At 43.0% G+C, this 16,477-nt stretch overlaps 1 protein-coding gene across 1 annotated transcript; it reads left to right on the top strand.

The window, feature by feature from the left end:
* Positions 1–7,206: 7,206 nt before the first annotated feature.
* Positions 7,207–16,264, top strand: LOC136653710 (vomeronasal type-2 receptor 26-like). Its single transcript, XM_066630593.1, has 4 exons — positions 7,207–8,031; positions 9,277–9,513; positions 11,746–11,872; positions 15,363–16,264. Exons 1-4 carry the CDS (start codon positions 7,207–7,209, stop codon positions 16,262–16,264), a joined length of 2,091 nt encoding a protein of 696 aa, XP_066486690.1.
* The last annotated feature ends 213 nt before the right edge of the window (positions 16,265–16,477 follow it).

Here is a 16,477-nt window from a genome sequence, read left to right as displayed (position 1 = left end):
GCTTCAAGGTCGCACGGTGCCGGTGGCCTCGAACTGGCGACCTTGTGGATGTTAATCTTCAGGCAAATGGAGGCTCTACCCTCTAGACCAGACCTCCTGCCCAAACTGATAAAAAGGAACTGATAAAAAGTTCCTTCAACTTCTTTACATTTCCAACAGTTATTTGATAAGTTATTTTTGCTAATTTCTCTGGAGTTAGATACCATCTAACTAATGCTACCATATAACCCCTGCTAATTGGGTAAGGGGCACTTTTTCAAGTGGGTGCTCCTTTTTTAGCAGGGGGAGAGTAACTGGCCCTCCTCACACTAGCACTGTCTGTTCTAGTGGCTGCCTGCTGGTATTCTTTTGCAGTTTTTTAGATTGTGAGCCCTTTTGGGACAGGGAGCCATTTAGTTATTTGATTTTTCTCTGTAAACCACTTTGTGAACTTTTAGTTGAAAAGTGGTATATAAACAATAATAGTAATCATCATCATCATCATCATCATCATCATCATCATCATCATCTATAAAACATTTTATATAAATTCTCTTTAAATGACACTGCTTTAGTTATCTTAATATTTGTATTCCAAATTTGGTTCCAGTCATCCATCGATATATCTGAATTTTTTTTGCCCAACACACCATTGCATCTTTAACTGTCTCGTCCTCCATTCTTATCTCAAGGAGAAAATTATACATTTTTTTATATACTTCTCCTCATCAATCAAAAATATTTTATCAAAACTTATGTCTTCTTCATAAAAACCTATGTTTTGGTCTGCTCATGATCTTGTTCTTATTTGCATTTTGTTCCACCAGTCCAATTTTATTCCTTTCTCTTCTAACTCAGACTTACTTAGGATCTGTCCTTTAATATTCAGCAGATCGTTATATGATTTATTTTGGTCTTTTTTAATCCAGTTCAGATAAGTTGCTATTTCAAGCGGTTTTATCCATCTGGGTAATTTAGAATAGATCTTGTATTTTATCTGATCCCATATCCAGATTAAAGATCTTCTTAAAATGTGTTGTTTAAAATATCCATGCTGTTTGACTTTATCATAAAACAGGAATGTGTGCCAGCCTATTTGTAGGTCATGTGCTTCTAGTGTTAAAATTTTTGAATTTGGTATGAGTCCCCAATCTTTTATCCAGTTTAAAGCTGCTGCTTGATAATATAATTCCCAATCTGGTAATCCAAACCCTGCTCTTTTTTTATCCTCTTGAAGTAATTTCAGTCTTATTCTCGATATTTTTACCTTGCCAGACAAATTTTGTAGTAATTTTATCCATTCTTCAAAAAAAGTTCTCTTCAAAATAATCTGGAATAAAAACATTAATTTTGGTAATATTTTCATTTTCAATAGAGCTATTCTTCCCATTAGGGATAGTTGCAATTTATTATATTTCTCCAAATCCTTTTTTATTACTTTCATTAATTTAATATAGTTGTCTTCCATTAATGTGCTTGCCTTTTTGGTAATTATAATTCCTAGATAGTTTACTTTGTTTGTTATCTGTAGTCCAAATTCTTTTAATCGTTCTATATCGTTGTCTTTTATATTTTTACGTATCATTTTGGTCTTCTGGTAATTTATTTTTAGGCCTGCTACTTCCCCATATTCTTTTAAGTTTTCTATTTTTTGAAGAAATAGAATTATTTTTCTATAATTTTGAAGATACTTTATTAAGGGAAGCTCCACAAAGTCCCACCCATGTCCGGTTTTATGCACAAATGGCTCTCTTCATCCATTCAGAGTACTTGGATATGTCACAGTTCTCAAATATATGCAGAGGCCCCTGGGACAGGGCAAACAGTTGTGCACACAGAGTCTTTTGAGATAATTTAGGGTCTTTTTGGCATATTTGAATTAAACAGTAGATTGTGCCTGCCACTAGCTGCTTGGATAGATGAATACACAAAGGACACTTTGATCATTTCAACCTTGTTACCACTTTCCATCCCACTAAGGAGAAGTGGGAAGAAGCCTTCACATCTGACAAACATGTTTGCTTCATCTTAGTTCTTCAACCAATTACATCACTGGGAGAACCAAACAGAACCAGTTTTCTTCTCTGTAATTTTCCCTATGCTATAATTATTTCGCTTGGCCGAAATCTGGTGGTTCCAAAGAAGGCATCAGGAAAATGTAAACATCAGGCCAGTTGGAAAAACCTATAAATATCCCCATGTGCCAATAACAATTAAGATTTGGAATTAAGAGGCAGACAAGACTCTGTTCCTAGAACCTCTTCCCACTAGATATATGTAGGACTTCAAATTCTTGTCTCCCTGCCAGGATTCCAGGCTTGTTTTCTAACACAACCGAGATTAGAATAAGGTGGATCTCTGTCCTCTGAAGACATGCAGTGGCCAAGTTGTTTGCCGTGAACACCGGCATGCTCTAACCTGGTAAATGCTGCATACGAAGCTGTGGAGAGCCATCTGGCAGATTCCAGCACCAGGGAGAAGACCTTTGAGCAGCATGATGGAGCCTGTGCTGCTGTTACTGCTGCTACTGCTGCTCCCTCATATGGGGTACAAAGGACGCGCCGCTAAGTGCTCTGGAAACGATCCCCTACACATTCCACGAGAGTGGTACCAGCCGGGTGACATTCTCATTGGAGGGATGGCATCTCACATCTACTACATGGTGCCCAGCTATTCCTTCACAAAACATCCTTCTCAGGAACGGGTGAAGAATCTTCTAGTGTAAGGAATTCCCCTTTCTCCCCTCTTCATGGAGTCCGTTTTGATTTTAGTTCTGTGGTTCTTGTAGTTGTGTAAATGTAAACATTTGATTTTTTTTTTTTTAAAGAAGAGATGCAATATAAAAGAAATGAATGAATGGATAGAAACTGATGAAATTCTAGAAACCACATTAGAATACATCTATGGCACAACACTCAGTTCCTCAAAAGAAAGCATTAAATTGGACTTCCTCTTGGTAATGGTGTATAAGATTGCAGTCCTAGTCCCCATTTATTTATTTATTTATTTATTTATTTATTTATTTATTTATTTATACTCTGCCTTTCTTCCTGAAGAGCACCCAAGGCAGCACTGAAGTGAAGGACTATGAATGACTATGACATTTTTTTTTGAACTGGCAAATCTATGGGGGCAAATTTCAGCAGCTGATCACTGTGACAGATTTCTCTTGTTTCCAGTGAAACGCAGTCATGACCCACTCTGCTGGATTGCTCCTCTGCCTTAGAGTAAGGCAGCTGAATCCTTAAGGCCAAGCATGGACAATTATGTGATCATAGGCATCATAAATTTCTTCTGTACAACTACAACCATACACTTTTACTTGCAGTGTGGTGACTAAGCTCTACCAGCATCTCCTGGCCTTGGCATTCGCTGTAGAGGAGGTCAATGAGAACCCTGATATCTTGCCCAATGTCAGTCTTGGGTTCCGCATCTATGACAGCCACCTGAATGAAAGGATGACCTACCGTACCACTCTGGACATTCTCTTCAAGTCAGCTAGATTTGTTCCCAACTACAGATGTGGTGTCCAAAACTATGTGATGGGAGCCATTGGGGGACTTGATCGTGATACCTCTGCATATATGGAAGACATCTTAAGTGTTTACAAGATTCCACAGGTTTGACCTGGGAGGGGATGGGAGTTTTGCCTGATCTCAAAATAATTTCCTTTATCCAGTTTGTTAGAATTAGGTGGTTCAGAATAAGAGGGAGGAATTTTATCTATTTTGTCTGACGTTTGGGGGATAGGTTGATGTCTCTCCTCTGTGACTCTGTTAATAGTGATATGACTTGGCAGCTTCTCTCTGAACCAAACAGTTATCTCTCCCCCCACCCAAAAGATTCGATAGTTTTGGTTTCATACTTTAATGATCAACTTAGGGCACAATCCTAACCCCTTATGTCAGTGCTTTCCATCACTGACATAAGGGCAATGCAGCTCTAAAGTAAGGGGGGGAAAAAACAAAAAACATTCCCTTACTTTGAGGAGGCCTCCGTGATTGAAACTCAGATATAGCCCATGTCCCATTGGCACTGCTATGCCACTGCTGGAAAGCACTGACATAAGAGGTTAGGACTGCACCCGGTTTCTCAAACTATGGGTTGGGACCTTCCTGATGGGTTGTGACCTGATTTCTTGTGGGTCCTGCAGATGCAGGGCTTTTTTTTGTAATGGAACACAGTGGAACGGCGTTCCGGCACCTTTTTTCCCCTCCTCCTGGCCCCCACCTTTTCCCCCCTCCTGCTGGCCCCCACCTTTTTTTCCCTCCCTGCGCTGCCCAGCACTGCTGGTTAGGGAGGGATTCAAACCTCCAACCTTGTGCCCAAAAGCCCAGCACCCTCTCCATTGGGCCATAGGAAAGCCTAGAGTTAAAGTGTTCAGAACTAAGATATAAGTCTTGAGCCCACCTGGTGGCTATCAGTGCCCCAAGTATTAGTTCCAAACACCCCAAGCTTAAGACTTTCTATAGCTCAATTGTTAAAGTACTGGTTTATGGAGCTAGAGGTTGGGGGTTCAAATCCCAATAAGGAATGATTTTTTTTATTCTTCTTTTTTTTTTTTTTTTAGGTGGGGAGGTAAATAAATAAAAGATTACACTTGTTAATCTTAACCTTGTTCTTGTAAGTGGGTTCCTGCAACTTTTATTTTTTTTTAACAAAAAAAGCACTGCCCCTGCCTCACCGCACTCACAGCTCTCGCCTGAGCCCAGCCCGCCTTTCCTCTCCCCACGCTCTGCTTCCCGCACAGCTACCAAGCCGGTGAGGGCGTGGGGACATGTGCTGAGGAGGAGGAGGAGGAGGACGGCGAGGGACAGCCAGCCAGGGAGATGGGTTGCAGCATCCAGGTACTGGCTTGGCAGAAGAGGGGGGAAGGAAGCTGGCTGGTGCAGCCCCTGCACCTGAGACAGCCTAGGCATGTCTACTGAGAAGTAAGTCCCCTTGTGTTCAGTGGGGCTTACTCCCAGGAAAATATGGATGGGATTGCAGCCCAAGCCTATGCAGGTCTACTCAGAAGCAAGTAATTCATTCATTTTTATAGTTATTAATATAAGGCTTGGCTGATCTAAATTAATTAAGCAAAAATTATTACTAATAATTTAGTAGCTTTGTAATGTCATCAACAGGAGATTTAGGTTTTTAACTATAAATGGGGAAGCTTAAGTGTCCTTGCTGCATTATAATTACACTTAGGAAATATGTATTCCTCTGTGCAGTAGGTCAGATCACTGTTGTCTATTAATTTTTGGTTTTTTAGACTATATTTAATCACTATTATTATAATGGGGACATAGTACACAGGGTAAAGGGGGGAACCACAAAAGATGGGTTAATGAATTGATTAAGTTATGAAGTTATGAATCAAAAATCATGTGGTAACACACCCTCTATTGGTTCAAGATGAGTTGTAAAATATATTATATTCTGGTATTATATAATTTATCTATTTTACAATTCATCTTTTGTGTTTATTCTTCTGCTCCCCCCCTTGTGTGCTTATATTGCGCATTCATTGTTATCTGATCACATATTACTCTTTTTTTTTTGCACCAATCATGTTTCAATGTCTTGAACCAATAGAGGGTATGTGACCACATGATTTTTGATCCATAACTTGTTTATTAACCAATTCATTAACCCATCTTTTGTGCCCCCTCTCCCCTGTGTGCTAATTGATTTGGGTTCAAACAAATCTGTAGAGTGATGTAATGTGTAATCATTTTTTTATATTTTGCCTTCATCAATTGTTTTATCAATATTTATTAAATGTTTTAAAAGTTTTAATTAATTTTTTGGGTTGTTACATATTTGCAAATACATGCAACAAGCCGTGATATAATCCTTGGTGTGCGCTCCTGAGGTTGTCTGTCTCTTTATGTTCTTCTCCCTTGAAGATCTCCCCTCATTTTCTAGTTCTTAAGTAGTTGGGGAATGGGGATTTAAAGAGAAAGAAATGAGATGAATGAATGAATGAATGAATGAATAAATAAATAAATAAATAAAAGATTAACAAGTCATGAGTTCCTGCAGCTTTTTTTTTTTTTTTTTTTTTTTTTTTTTACAAAAAAAGCACTGTGCAGATGAAACACAGGTGATGGAAAGATCAGCCTCCAATGAAACATGGGTGATAGAAAGATCAGACCACTCATTGTTGGAATACATTGTATATTTTATTAATGAATTTTGCAAGCTGACTTGGGCATTTGCTTCAGTTTGGGAAAGGCAGGATATAAATATTTCAAATAATGTAATAATTCTAGTAAAAATTGGATAGATTCTGTGTCAGTGGACAGTGAGCACATTGGTGCATGAAATGTGATGGTGGTCTTATTTAATAAGGTGTGTGTTAAGGGAAATCAAATATAATCAAGACAAGTTCATCATGCAGTCCTGATTCCAGACATCATCTGAACAGTTTTTTTTTTTTTTTTTTTTTTAATGAGCATATCTTGATGTAAAGTATTCTTTTCATGCAACTCTTAAATGTTCATCTTTTGACCAATGGAATAGCAACTGTGAACTGATATATCAAAACATTTCCCCACTCTTGGTCCTCATAAAAAAGTTACATTTTAGAAAACCCTGCAAGAGAAACCTCAATTCAAGTTTTATTTAATGTTGCTATGCAAGACATGATTATTTGGTCACAAATATTATTTAAATGACCATTGTCTTCTGAATTAAGTATATTTAGGATTGAGGCTTTAAAATAAAACATAGACTTTTGATTTTAGATTCTACTCATTTCTACTCGGTTATAAGTCCCATTGCGTTCACTATGGGGTTACATTAAACAAAGTGTATATACAAGTTGAGCCATAGAAATTTTGAGTTTGCACAAAATGGCCTCCTCTGCGCCCCCTCAACAATTACCTTTTATTTCTTGTAACAATGGAGTTGCACTGTGCTTTCTAAAATGGAGAAGATCTGCATAGATTGTGTTCAAAACTGCTTTTATAGGAATATTTTGATATGTGTGAAAATACAATTCTGTTTTTAAGCCTGTGCAAGTTGCCAAAAGGGTTTCTCAGAACAAAATGGAAAGGTAGAGTAAAGTTAGCAAAGATATTAACACCTAGCAATAGTTATAAAATAAACACAGTGAAATGTTGATAATCCCGGTTCCTCCCTAATATGAACTTCTGCTTTTTTTCTTCTTCCAAGTTTTCATATGGCTCTTTTGTACCAGCCAAAAATGATAAATCTGATTTCCCTTCCTTCTATCGCATGGTCCCCAATGAATCCCTTCAGTACTGGGGAATGGTTCAGTTACTTCTGCATTTCGGCTGGAGATGGGTTGGAATCATCACCATGGATAATGAAGCTGGGGACAATTTCTTGCAAGTTCTGGAACCCATGCTCTCCCAGATGGGATTCTGCTCAGCCTTCACTGCAAGAGCTATCAATAAAATTCCTAATATTAGAGTAAATAAATTCATTGAAGAAGTCTTGAACAGGATGCCAGTTTTCATGGAGAGCACAGCCAATGTCATTGTGATCTATGGGGAAATAACATCCATTATATGGTTATCAGATCTTTTATGGGTGGCAGAAAGAATAATTGTCCCTATGATGCTTCCTGGGTATAAAATCCCTGCTGGGAAAGTGTGGATTATAACGGCCCAAATTGACTTCACAAGCAACACCTATTACAAGATGCTGGACATACAACCATTCCGTGATGGCACATTCCATGGTGCTCTTTCCTTCGCAATTCATTCAAGTGAGCATCAGGGCTTCACTGAATTTCTTCATGATCTAGACCCCTTGCAGGCAAAAGGAGATGGTTTTATCAAGATTTTCTGGGAGCAAGTGTTCAGCTGCTCATTTCAAAAACTGGATTCATCAACAAAGAATAGAGAACCTTGTTCTGGGGAGGAGGAGTTGGAGACCCTCCCTGCGCCTTCATTTGAAATGGACATGACAGGCCACAGCTACAGCATCTATAATGCTGTCCATGCTTTGGCACATGCCCTGCACCTCATGTATTCATCTGGACCCAGACACAGGAATATAGGGTATCTTGGCAGGCTGAGTATGGAGCCCTGGCAGGTAATTATTACCAGGGATAGGAAAACCCAGTGTGACTTGACTCGAGTCAAGTCGCCAAGTCACCACCCCCTTTAACTCGAGTTAAGTTAGGGGTGACTCGAGTTGATGACCCGATCCTTGGCAGCCCTACTCAGAAGTAGTCCCACTGCAGCCGGTCATTCCATGAGGGTTACCCCTTCCCACCAGCCATGCCATGCAAAATATGATCACTTTGAATTGCCCCCCCCCCTTCCCTGACTCCTCTGTCTCCCTGGGCTTTTCAAATCATATGTAAGGCAAGAACCCCCTCAGCTCCTCCCTCAGCCAATGGAAATATCAGAATGCCCATCCTTTGTCTAGTGATCATCTGTTCATTCCTTCCTATCAGAGATGAGATCAGAGAGTCTAGTCCCCCCTCCCCCTTTTGCTCACATTAACCATTTCCTGCCTCCTGGTCGAAACACCCTGCTCCTCGCCCCATTGCAATGCTGGCACCATATGGTTTTCCACGCCACAGAAACAGTAAGCAAGCACAGCCAGACACAGGCAGACTGGAGTCTGCATGTGTGGGGATGAGTGCTGGGCATTGATGAGTCTGTCAGGACAATCGTTTTCATAAATATAGGTTGAAATCATGGATTTATGTTTGGAAGTTATTCAGTGTATTAATTAGCACCGGGTGACTATAGGAATTTGCCCTTACTTCCAGGTTGTTGTGCATGGGATTGCGGTCTTATATTTGGGGAGCCCTATACTGGGCTGCCCTGCTAGTAGGCATTCTGCCAGTGTAAACCGCTTTACAGCAATTGTAAAAGGTGCTCCAGCAGCACATGAAGTCATGCGCTATCAGAGCATTAGCGGGGCGCCTGGAGCCATATTCCAGTGGACCGGGGAAGATCCGCTGACCCGGGTAAAACACCGGGTGAGGTAGGAGGAGGAGGACGGGGAGTTCAAGGGACTGTGGGAATAGAGTGGGGGCTTGGCAGAATGGGGTGGCAATCAAGCTTGGAGGAGAGTGGATTAGGCACACGAACTGAGAGGGTTTGTGTGCAGTGTTTCCTGCCAATTCTAGGCTCTGTTCCCAAACACAATCCATTGACCTGAAGCCACACAGGTTTCTGTCCGATGCAGGCAGGCCCAGCCAGGCCTCAGAGGCTTGGAGACTCAGAGGCTTATCCCTGGATAAGGGAACATTTGAGGGAAAATCATAGCAGGAATACCATAATGTTTTATATGTTCATTGACTCTCTTTGTCTTTCCACCTAGCTCCACTCACGTCTTCTGAGGATCTCATTCAACAACAGTTGTGGAGATGAAATTAGGTTCAATGAACATGGAGAATTAGCAGGTGGATTTGATATTACAAACTTGATCACTTTTGAGAACGATTCGTACGTCCGAGTCAAAGTGGGAAGGCTGGATCCTCAGACTCATGGAAAGAGCTCAGGGAAAGAGCTCATCATTAATGAGGACAGAATTGAGTGGCATGAACAGTTGACTCAGGTAGGAATATCATGGCACCGTTGAGTACATGAATGTGAATACTACATAACAAGACCGGTGCCAGTGTGGTGTTCCGGTGCAAGCCGTTGTGAAACTGTTGCAAAGTGCTTGGCAATGGCGTAGCAGTTTCTGAGGCCAATGTGAAGGCTTTAACTAGCCCAAGCTCGTGGGTCAAGGAGTGACAAGTGCTAAGTTAGGTGAGCTCCATGCTCAGCAGCGCAAGGGAGAAGAGAGGTCGGGAGAAGGTGCAGAGTGGGTTAACATTGTTGGGGAGAGTGGTGCTGGGGGCAGGAGTTTGTAGGACTGGGCCCAGGAGAGAGCAGGATTGATGGCAGCCACACACACTGGTTCTATCCCCTGTCCTGTCCCCGATCCACCAACATGAGGCAATGTGCACTTGTGCCATTTGTAGAGCTTGCACAGGTCCAAGTAACCTCATATCAGATCCTGAGGCTTACCCCAGGGTAAGGGGACAAATGTCCCCTTACCTAAAGGAGACCTCCAGCTTAGGCAGCCCAAGCATAGGATGTGGCACAGGCTACGCTGACCCTGCTACATTGGCCCATGGTAGTAGGATAGGATTGGGCTGCCCATGTATTATATCACTAATCAAGTGAGACTGGTGAACACACTATCAGGGTAATCTCTCAATGAGTTATGAGGAATGTACATGTTTGTGAAGGCACCACCTCCTAGCAAGCTTCATAAAGGACAACTCCAATTTTCACTCTTTTGATCTAGACGAGTGTTTCCCAAACTGGTAGGCCGCGACCCACCAGGGGAATGGGAAATGGGCCATTCCCCCTTAAGGGGAGTGGCCCAAGAATGGGTCCCCAACAGCGACACAGTGATCACAGCACCACAAGACCCAGGGACATCCCCTCATACCTGGGGTCATCCTGCAGCCTGCTGGAGGGTCCTGGAGGCTTGCAGCAATCTCTGAAACCCTTCACATATCTGTAGTGAGCTCTTACCTGCTCTCGGAGCTCACTTCCATTTTGTTTGATCGCAGAGTGAGTTCCACGATCAGATACCCAGGGATGTCTCTGGAACTCCATAGCGCTGAAGGGGCCACCCAGCAGCCTCTTTCAGGGCCAATCTGCAGCCACTGTCGTTGCAGCCTTGTCGGGGTACCCGCCCTGCTCCCGCCCACCCCTGCAACAACCCACCATGGACCCAACACCCTTGGAGGAGTTTGGGAATCATTGCTCTAGACCACGGGTGTCCAAACTTTGTGGCGGGAGGGCCACATCATCTCTCTGACACTGTGTCGGGGGCCGGGAATAAAAAAGAATTAACTTACATTTCAAATTTGAATAAATTTGCATAAATGGATATCTGAGAGATGGAACTTGTATGAATGAATGAAGGTTTTGCAATAGCGCAAGGCCTATAAAAGGCCTTGCACAAAGCAAGACCAGCCTTTTGTTTGCTGCTGCATCACAGAAGTGAAACAGCAAGCAGTGGAGGGAGCCCTTGTCCCACAGTTCATGTGCGAGGTCAAAGAGTCGCCCTCACACTGAGAGCAGTTGCATCGGGCAAGCGCAGGCTCTGGCAATTCTACCAAGGGCCAGAGGTTCATTGGGGACTGGGGCTCCCCGTGGGCCAGATCCTCGAGGGCCGCAAGTGGCCGCCGGGCTGGGGTTTGGGCACCCCAATCTAGACCAATAATGATTTTGGGCTGACTATGTACAGCTATACTTGGAAATTGGAACCCCCTCTTGTGCACTCACCTTTGAAATAAAGGGTAGCTCAAGAACAGATGTGCGTATTTGTTAACTGAATGATTATACAGAGTGGATGCCTGTGCAAAGATTAGCTCTTAGCATGGAGTCAAAGGTGATTATAGAATCAAAGGAAGCTTAGTATGGCCTTAGTGTGGGCTTAGTGTGGGCTTAGTATGGATCATCTCTGACCACCAAGAGTTGGTGGCTACGAGGCAACAGATATTCTTTTCCACCATATCTTGCCTTTGAACTTCTCAAAGGTATTTCTCTAGCACTGTTTCCATCTAGATGTAGCATTGGTCTGTCAATGAATGAAAATTGTAATCATTGTCCATTTGTATTTATGCAGACTATAATACATATTTTCCCAGTGAATGTGCCACGATTGAGATCACAGATGTTATTATTTAATGCCATAATCACTCTTTTTAACCAGCAAAACATTGATATAGCAAAATTCCCAGGAAAAAAAACAAAAAAAACATGTCCCTTTGTTTATCAATAGGTGCCTCCCTTATCTATCTGTAATGAGCACTGCCACCCTGGTTCCCATCGAGAAAGGAAGGAAGGGCAGAAATTTTGCTGCTATGATTGTGCTTCCTGTGCAGAAGGGATGATCGCAGATCAAGAAGGTAATGTACCCTTCACGTATGCAGACACATCATTACACAGGAACAAAGTGTCCAATTGAAAAGTGCCAGTTCAGCCAGTGTCCAGTCGGGGGCATGGAGGACAGAGCCTAGTGGGGTAAGTAGTGGGTGCAGGGGGCATGGACCACACCAGTTGACACCCTTGGAGGAGTGGCCAAAATTAGTGGCCACTAGTGGCCAAAATTAGTGGCCATTATTGGCCATTAGTGGCCAAAATTTTAGCCATTAGTGGCCATTAGTGGCCAAAATTTTAGAAACCTTTGGGAAAATGTGTACTAATGAAAAATCCCATCATGTTATATATCATTGGAAAGGAAGGTTCATGCAGAACGTAATGAGAGAAACCATGTTGTATTACCTGTATTGTATCAAAGATTATGGCCAATTAAGCAGAAAACAAAAACACAAATGCCTTATGTCACAAAAAACAGATTTACTCAATTCAAAACCGACCAATGAGACTGATTGTTCTGGGAGCCAATGAGCTGTTATTATGACACAGCAGGGAACCAATAAGTTGTTTGGATGACTCAGCTTTCATTTCCGTGCATTAGAGCTAGAACTCTTATTGTGAGTGTCATCAAGGTGTGTGAGTGTCATCAAGGTGGCCACTGGTGTTATGTTGGTTACTGATTTGATGGGTAACCTGAACTGTTATATATTTAAAAACAAAGTGAATAAGGGTGACCCAACCCCAGTGACACCACTGCATTAAGGCTGTCTATATGGTATGCAATATGCTGAATCCTATTCCCTGTGCTGGGCCTGAATTTTGGCTTCTCAGGCATGCACCAGATCGAAGTAGCCCCATTGCTCAAGCTGGAGCTCTAGATGGGTTAAGGGAACAAATGTTCCTTGATCCAAGGAGACCTCCAGCCTGCTCCTTCTCAGCACTGGATACAACTGTGTGGCCCTGATTAGACAGCGTTGGTTAGGAACGGGCTGCCCATCTGTTTTGTCTAGCTTCTAGATAGAAACATATTCAAAATAAATGAGAATGAATGAATGTTAATCACCAATTAGCAACAAGAAAAACCAAATGGTATTCATACTCTTTGCAACCTGGAGAATGACCAAGGGAAGTTGCGTACAAGGTTTAGTCCTTGGCACACCCCTCTTACTCTCTGTTTCACTGATGTGCAGCACAATCCTGTTTAGTGCTGGAACAGGCAAGCACTATAGGCCTGCCCTATATCCAGGGCAAAATTGGAACCAGAAGTGTCTCAGCCGGAGGCAAGGGGAAACTTTTCCCCTTACCCCCGGGTAAGCTACCACATCCGCAATGGGTCTCCTCTGACTTGTGCCTCCTCTGGGTCTCCTCCTCTGGGTCTCCTCCACCTCTGGACATGGCATAAGGTTGCAGCAGTGGAGCAGAGGTAGCAGCAGAGATGGTGGAGCGGAGGTTGAAGCCACTCCACGCTACTCGGGGAACAGGATTGGGATCCAACATAACGCCCAGTTTCCAGCCCCGCCTCCCACTCCCCGCCCACCCATCCCCGGGACCGTCCTGTCCTCCCCCAACCCTAGAATACCTCTCTCCTACCTCCTTCTCACCCTCACCAGATACTTGCATCAGACGAGCTTGGCCAATGCAACCCTCCCTGCCCGAGTAGGCACGGAGGCTGGATTCAACCTCTGCAGGCCAGCAGGCTTCCCTGCGCTGGCCCAGCCAACTCTCAAGGAGGCGCAAACATGCTTTACGGCACATTTGCAACCCTCCTGGGCCAACGCAAGGGACATGTGCCAGTCCAAGGCGCAGTCAGGTTTGCACCCTTAGTGGATCAGTGAGAAACATCAGAATAAATTGGTCAGTATTCACAGTCACCATGCCAGACTCAAGTAACCAGGCAGAGGACACGACATCTGGGATAACCTTCCCTTTCTGGAGAACAAAGAACCCAGTGGTTCTTATTTAAACCTAAGTTATAGCAATGGCTCTGAGCAGTCAGACATGGCAGCCTGCTAATTTACCAGTAAGCATGGAGAAGGCAGGCAGAATGTCAAGATATAGCCAGTTTATTGGCATCACACCGTTGCCCTGCACATGCCCGATCTCATCTGATCTTGGAAGCTAAGCAGGGTCGGGCCTGGTTAGTACTTGGATGGGAGACCGCCTCGGAATACGGGGTGCTGTAGGCTTACACGATAGTCTTTCGAGACTGAAGGATGGCAACCATTAAATCCAAAGAAAATGGAATTAAACCAAATGGGGAAGGGATGCAGATAAGGAAAAGATGGTCAGAAATTGCTGGATTTGACTGGAGGGAAACAAAAAGAGAGCATGGCCAATTGGCAGTGGCATCGCTACAAGGTAAGGGCCTGTAGATCAATTACAGTCAAGCTCAATGACATTTGATCTAGTCTAATTTATACATGTCCATCTATTTTATGCCATACGATAAATAAATAAATAAATAAATAAATAAATAAATAAGGGTAAGGGCTGCACTGGGTGACTCACTTGGGTGGGGTGACACCACATCTGGTCAAAATTGTGAAAATCTTGGTATTTTCGTACCATACCACCATGTTATATTCACTGAGGAATTTCACTGAGGAATTTCATGCAGACTGCAGTGAAACAAACCGTGTTGTAATACCTCTATCAAAGATTATAGCCAAGGGAAACACAACCTCTTTACATTAGAAAAAAAGTGGATTGTGGACATGGTCTGCAATCACACTTTTTCCCTATAGGCTTGAAGAGCTCTGTGGAGGTGTCCACAGGGGTCCCTGCATCCCCAGGTCGCCAGCGCTTGCTATTGTGAGCAAAAACAGCCTCCCTCTGGCCCCAGTAGCAGTGCACCCCTGGGGATTGCATCATTACTGTTATGTATGCCAGTTATGCAGGATCGAAATCAGACTTATTGCTGGCCAATCGGATGACGGATCGAAATCCTACCATCCGATTGGCCCTCTAGTTAATGTTTCAACTGTACCAATCATGGGAAGTCTGGGAGGAGCTATAGGCTATAAAATGCCAGGGGTGTTTGTCTTGAGTCAGATGCATTCAGATTCATTGCCAGGTCCTGTTCTGAAGATGGAATAAACGTATTGAGCTGTTATCGCTATACTTTCCTTTATTCGCATGAACCCACTACATAATAGTCACCCCCACTGCAGCCAGGACTTATTTGGACTACTTGGACTTTGGGAACCGCTGCAGTACGGTACTTCAGGAAGTAAGAGAATTTCAGTAAGTCCTTTCTCTCAACTGTTTCTTCTCAGAAGATCTGGGATTTTCTTCTAAGCCTAAGAAAGTTTTAAAAATTTGTTGCTAGTCACACTTTCAAGAATGGCATATTCTTGAAACAGAGGACAAGCTGACGAGTATTAGTATTGTACATTTAAAGAGTAATGTGTTCCTTTTTCAGATATGGATTATTGTATTCACTGCCCAAAAGATCAATATTCAAGTCATTGTTCTTGTATATTCTTGTATATTTAAAGTGGGAATGTGTTCCTCTTTCAGACATGGATTTCTGTATCCGCTGCCCAGAAGATCAATATCCAAACCAGGGTCGAGATCAGTGCATTCCCAAGATTCCAAGTTTTCTCTCTTTCCAAGAACCTCTGGGCATCACATTAACTGCCTTGACTCTGTTCTTTACTGCTATCACAGCTCTGGTGCTGGGAATCTTCATCAAGAAACAGGACACTCCCATTGTCAAAGCCAACAACCGCAGCCTCACCTACCTTCTCCTCATCTCTCTTCTCCTTTGCTTCCTCTGCTCTTTGCTCTTCATTGGAGAGCCTAATAAGTTGACCTGCCTCTTCCGGCAAACAGCTTTTGGCACTATCTTCTCCATGGCTATTGCTTCTGTTTTGGCCAAGACCACCACAGTGATTGTGGCTTTCATGGCTACCAAGCCAGGCAACATTTTCCGGAAGTGGGTGGGAACAAGATTAGCACATGTTATTGTCTTGTCCTGTTCTCTTCTTCAAGTCAGCATTTGTGCTCTTTGGCTGGTCACTTCTCCTCCATTCCCAGATTTGGACATGTTCTCAGTGCCTGAAAAAATCACTGTGATATGTAATGAAGGATCAGTTGTCATGTTTTACTCTGTTCTGGGCTACATGGGCTTTCTGGCCTCGGTCAGCTTCACTGTGGCTTTCTTAGCCAGGAAGTTGCCAGACACTTTCAATGAAGCCAAGTTCATCACCTTCAGCATGCTGGTCTTTTGCAGTGTGTGGCTGTCCTTTGTGCCAACCTACCTGAGCACAAGCGGAAAAGCCATGGTGGCTGTGGAGATCTTCTCCATCTTGGCCTCCAGTGCTGGACTTCTGGGCTGCATCTTCTCTCCCAAATGCTACATCATTGTACTGAGGCCTGATTTGAACAAAAGGGAGCAGCTAGGAAGAAGAAAGCTTTAAGGTGTCAGTAGTAGTATGTGGACGTACTGTGGTGCTCCTATATCCATGGATTCTGTACCTGCAGATTTAGTTATAAGGAATTAAAATAGCTACAAAGAAACCAGACTTTTTACACCAGCCATGGTGTAGGCTTCCTCATGAGGAAGCTTCTTGAACCATTCACTAAAGAGGCTATGCCATGTCTCCAAAACTATATGTGATAGGGCAAAACAG

The sequence above is a fragment of the Tiliqua scincoides genome, chromosome 5 (assembly GCF_035046505.1).
Source record: "Tiliqua scincoides isolate rTilSci1 chromosome 5, rTilSci1.hap2, whole genome shotgun sequence".
Classification (NCBI taxonomy): Eukaryota; Metazoa; Chordata; class Lepidosauria; order Squamata; family Scincidae; genus Tiliqua; species Tiliqua scincoides.
The sequence above is the reverse complement of the archived record's forward strand: the minus strand, read 5'-3'. Positions and strand labels throughout refer to the sequence as shown.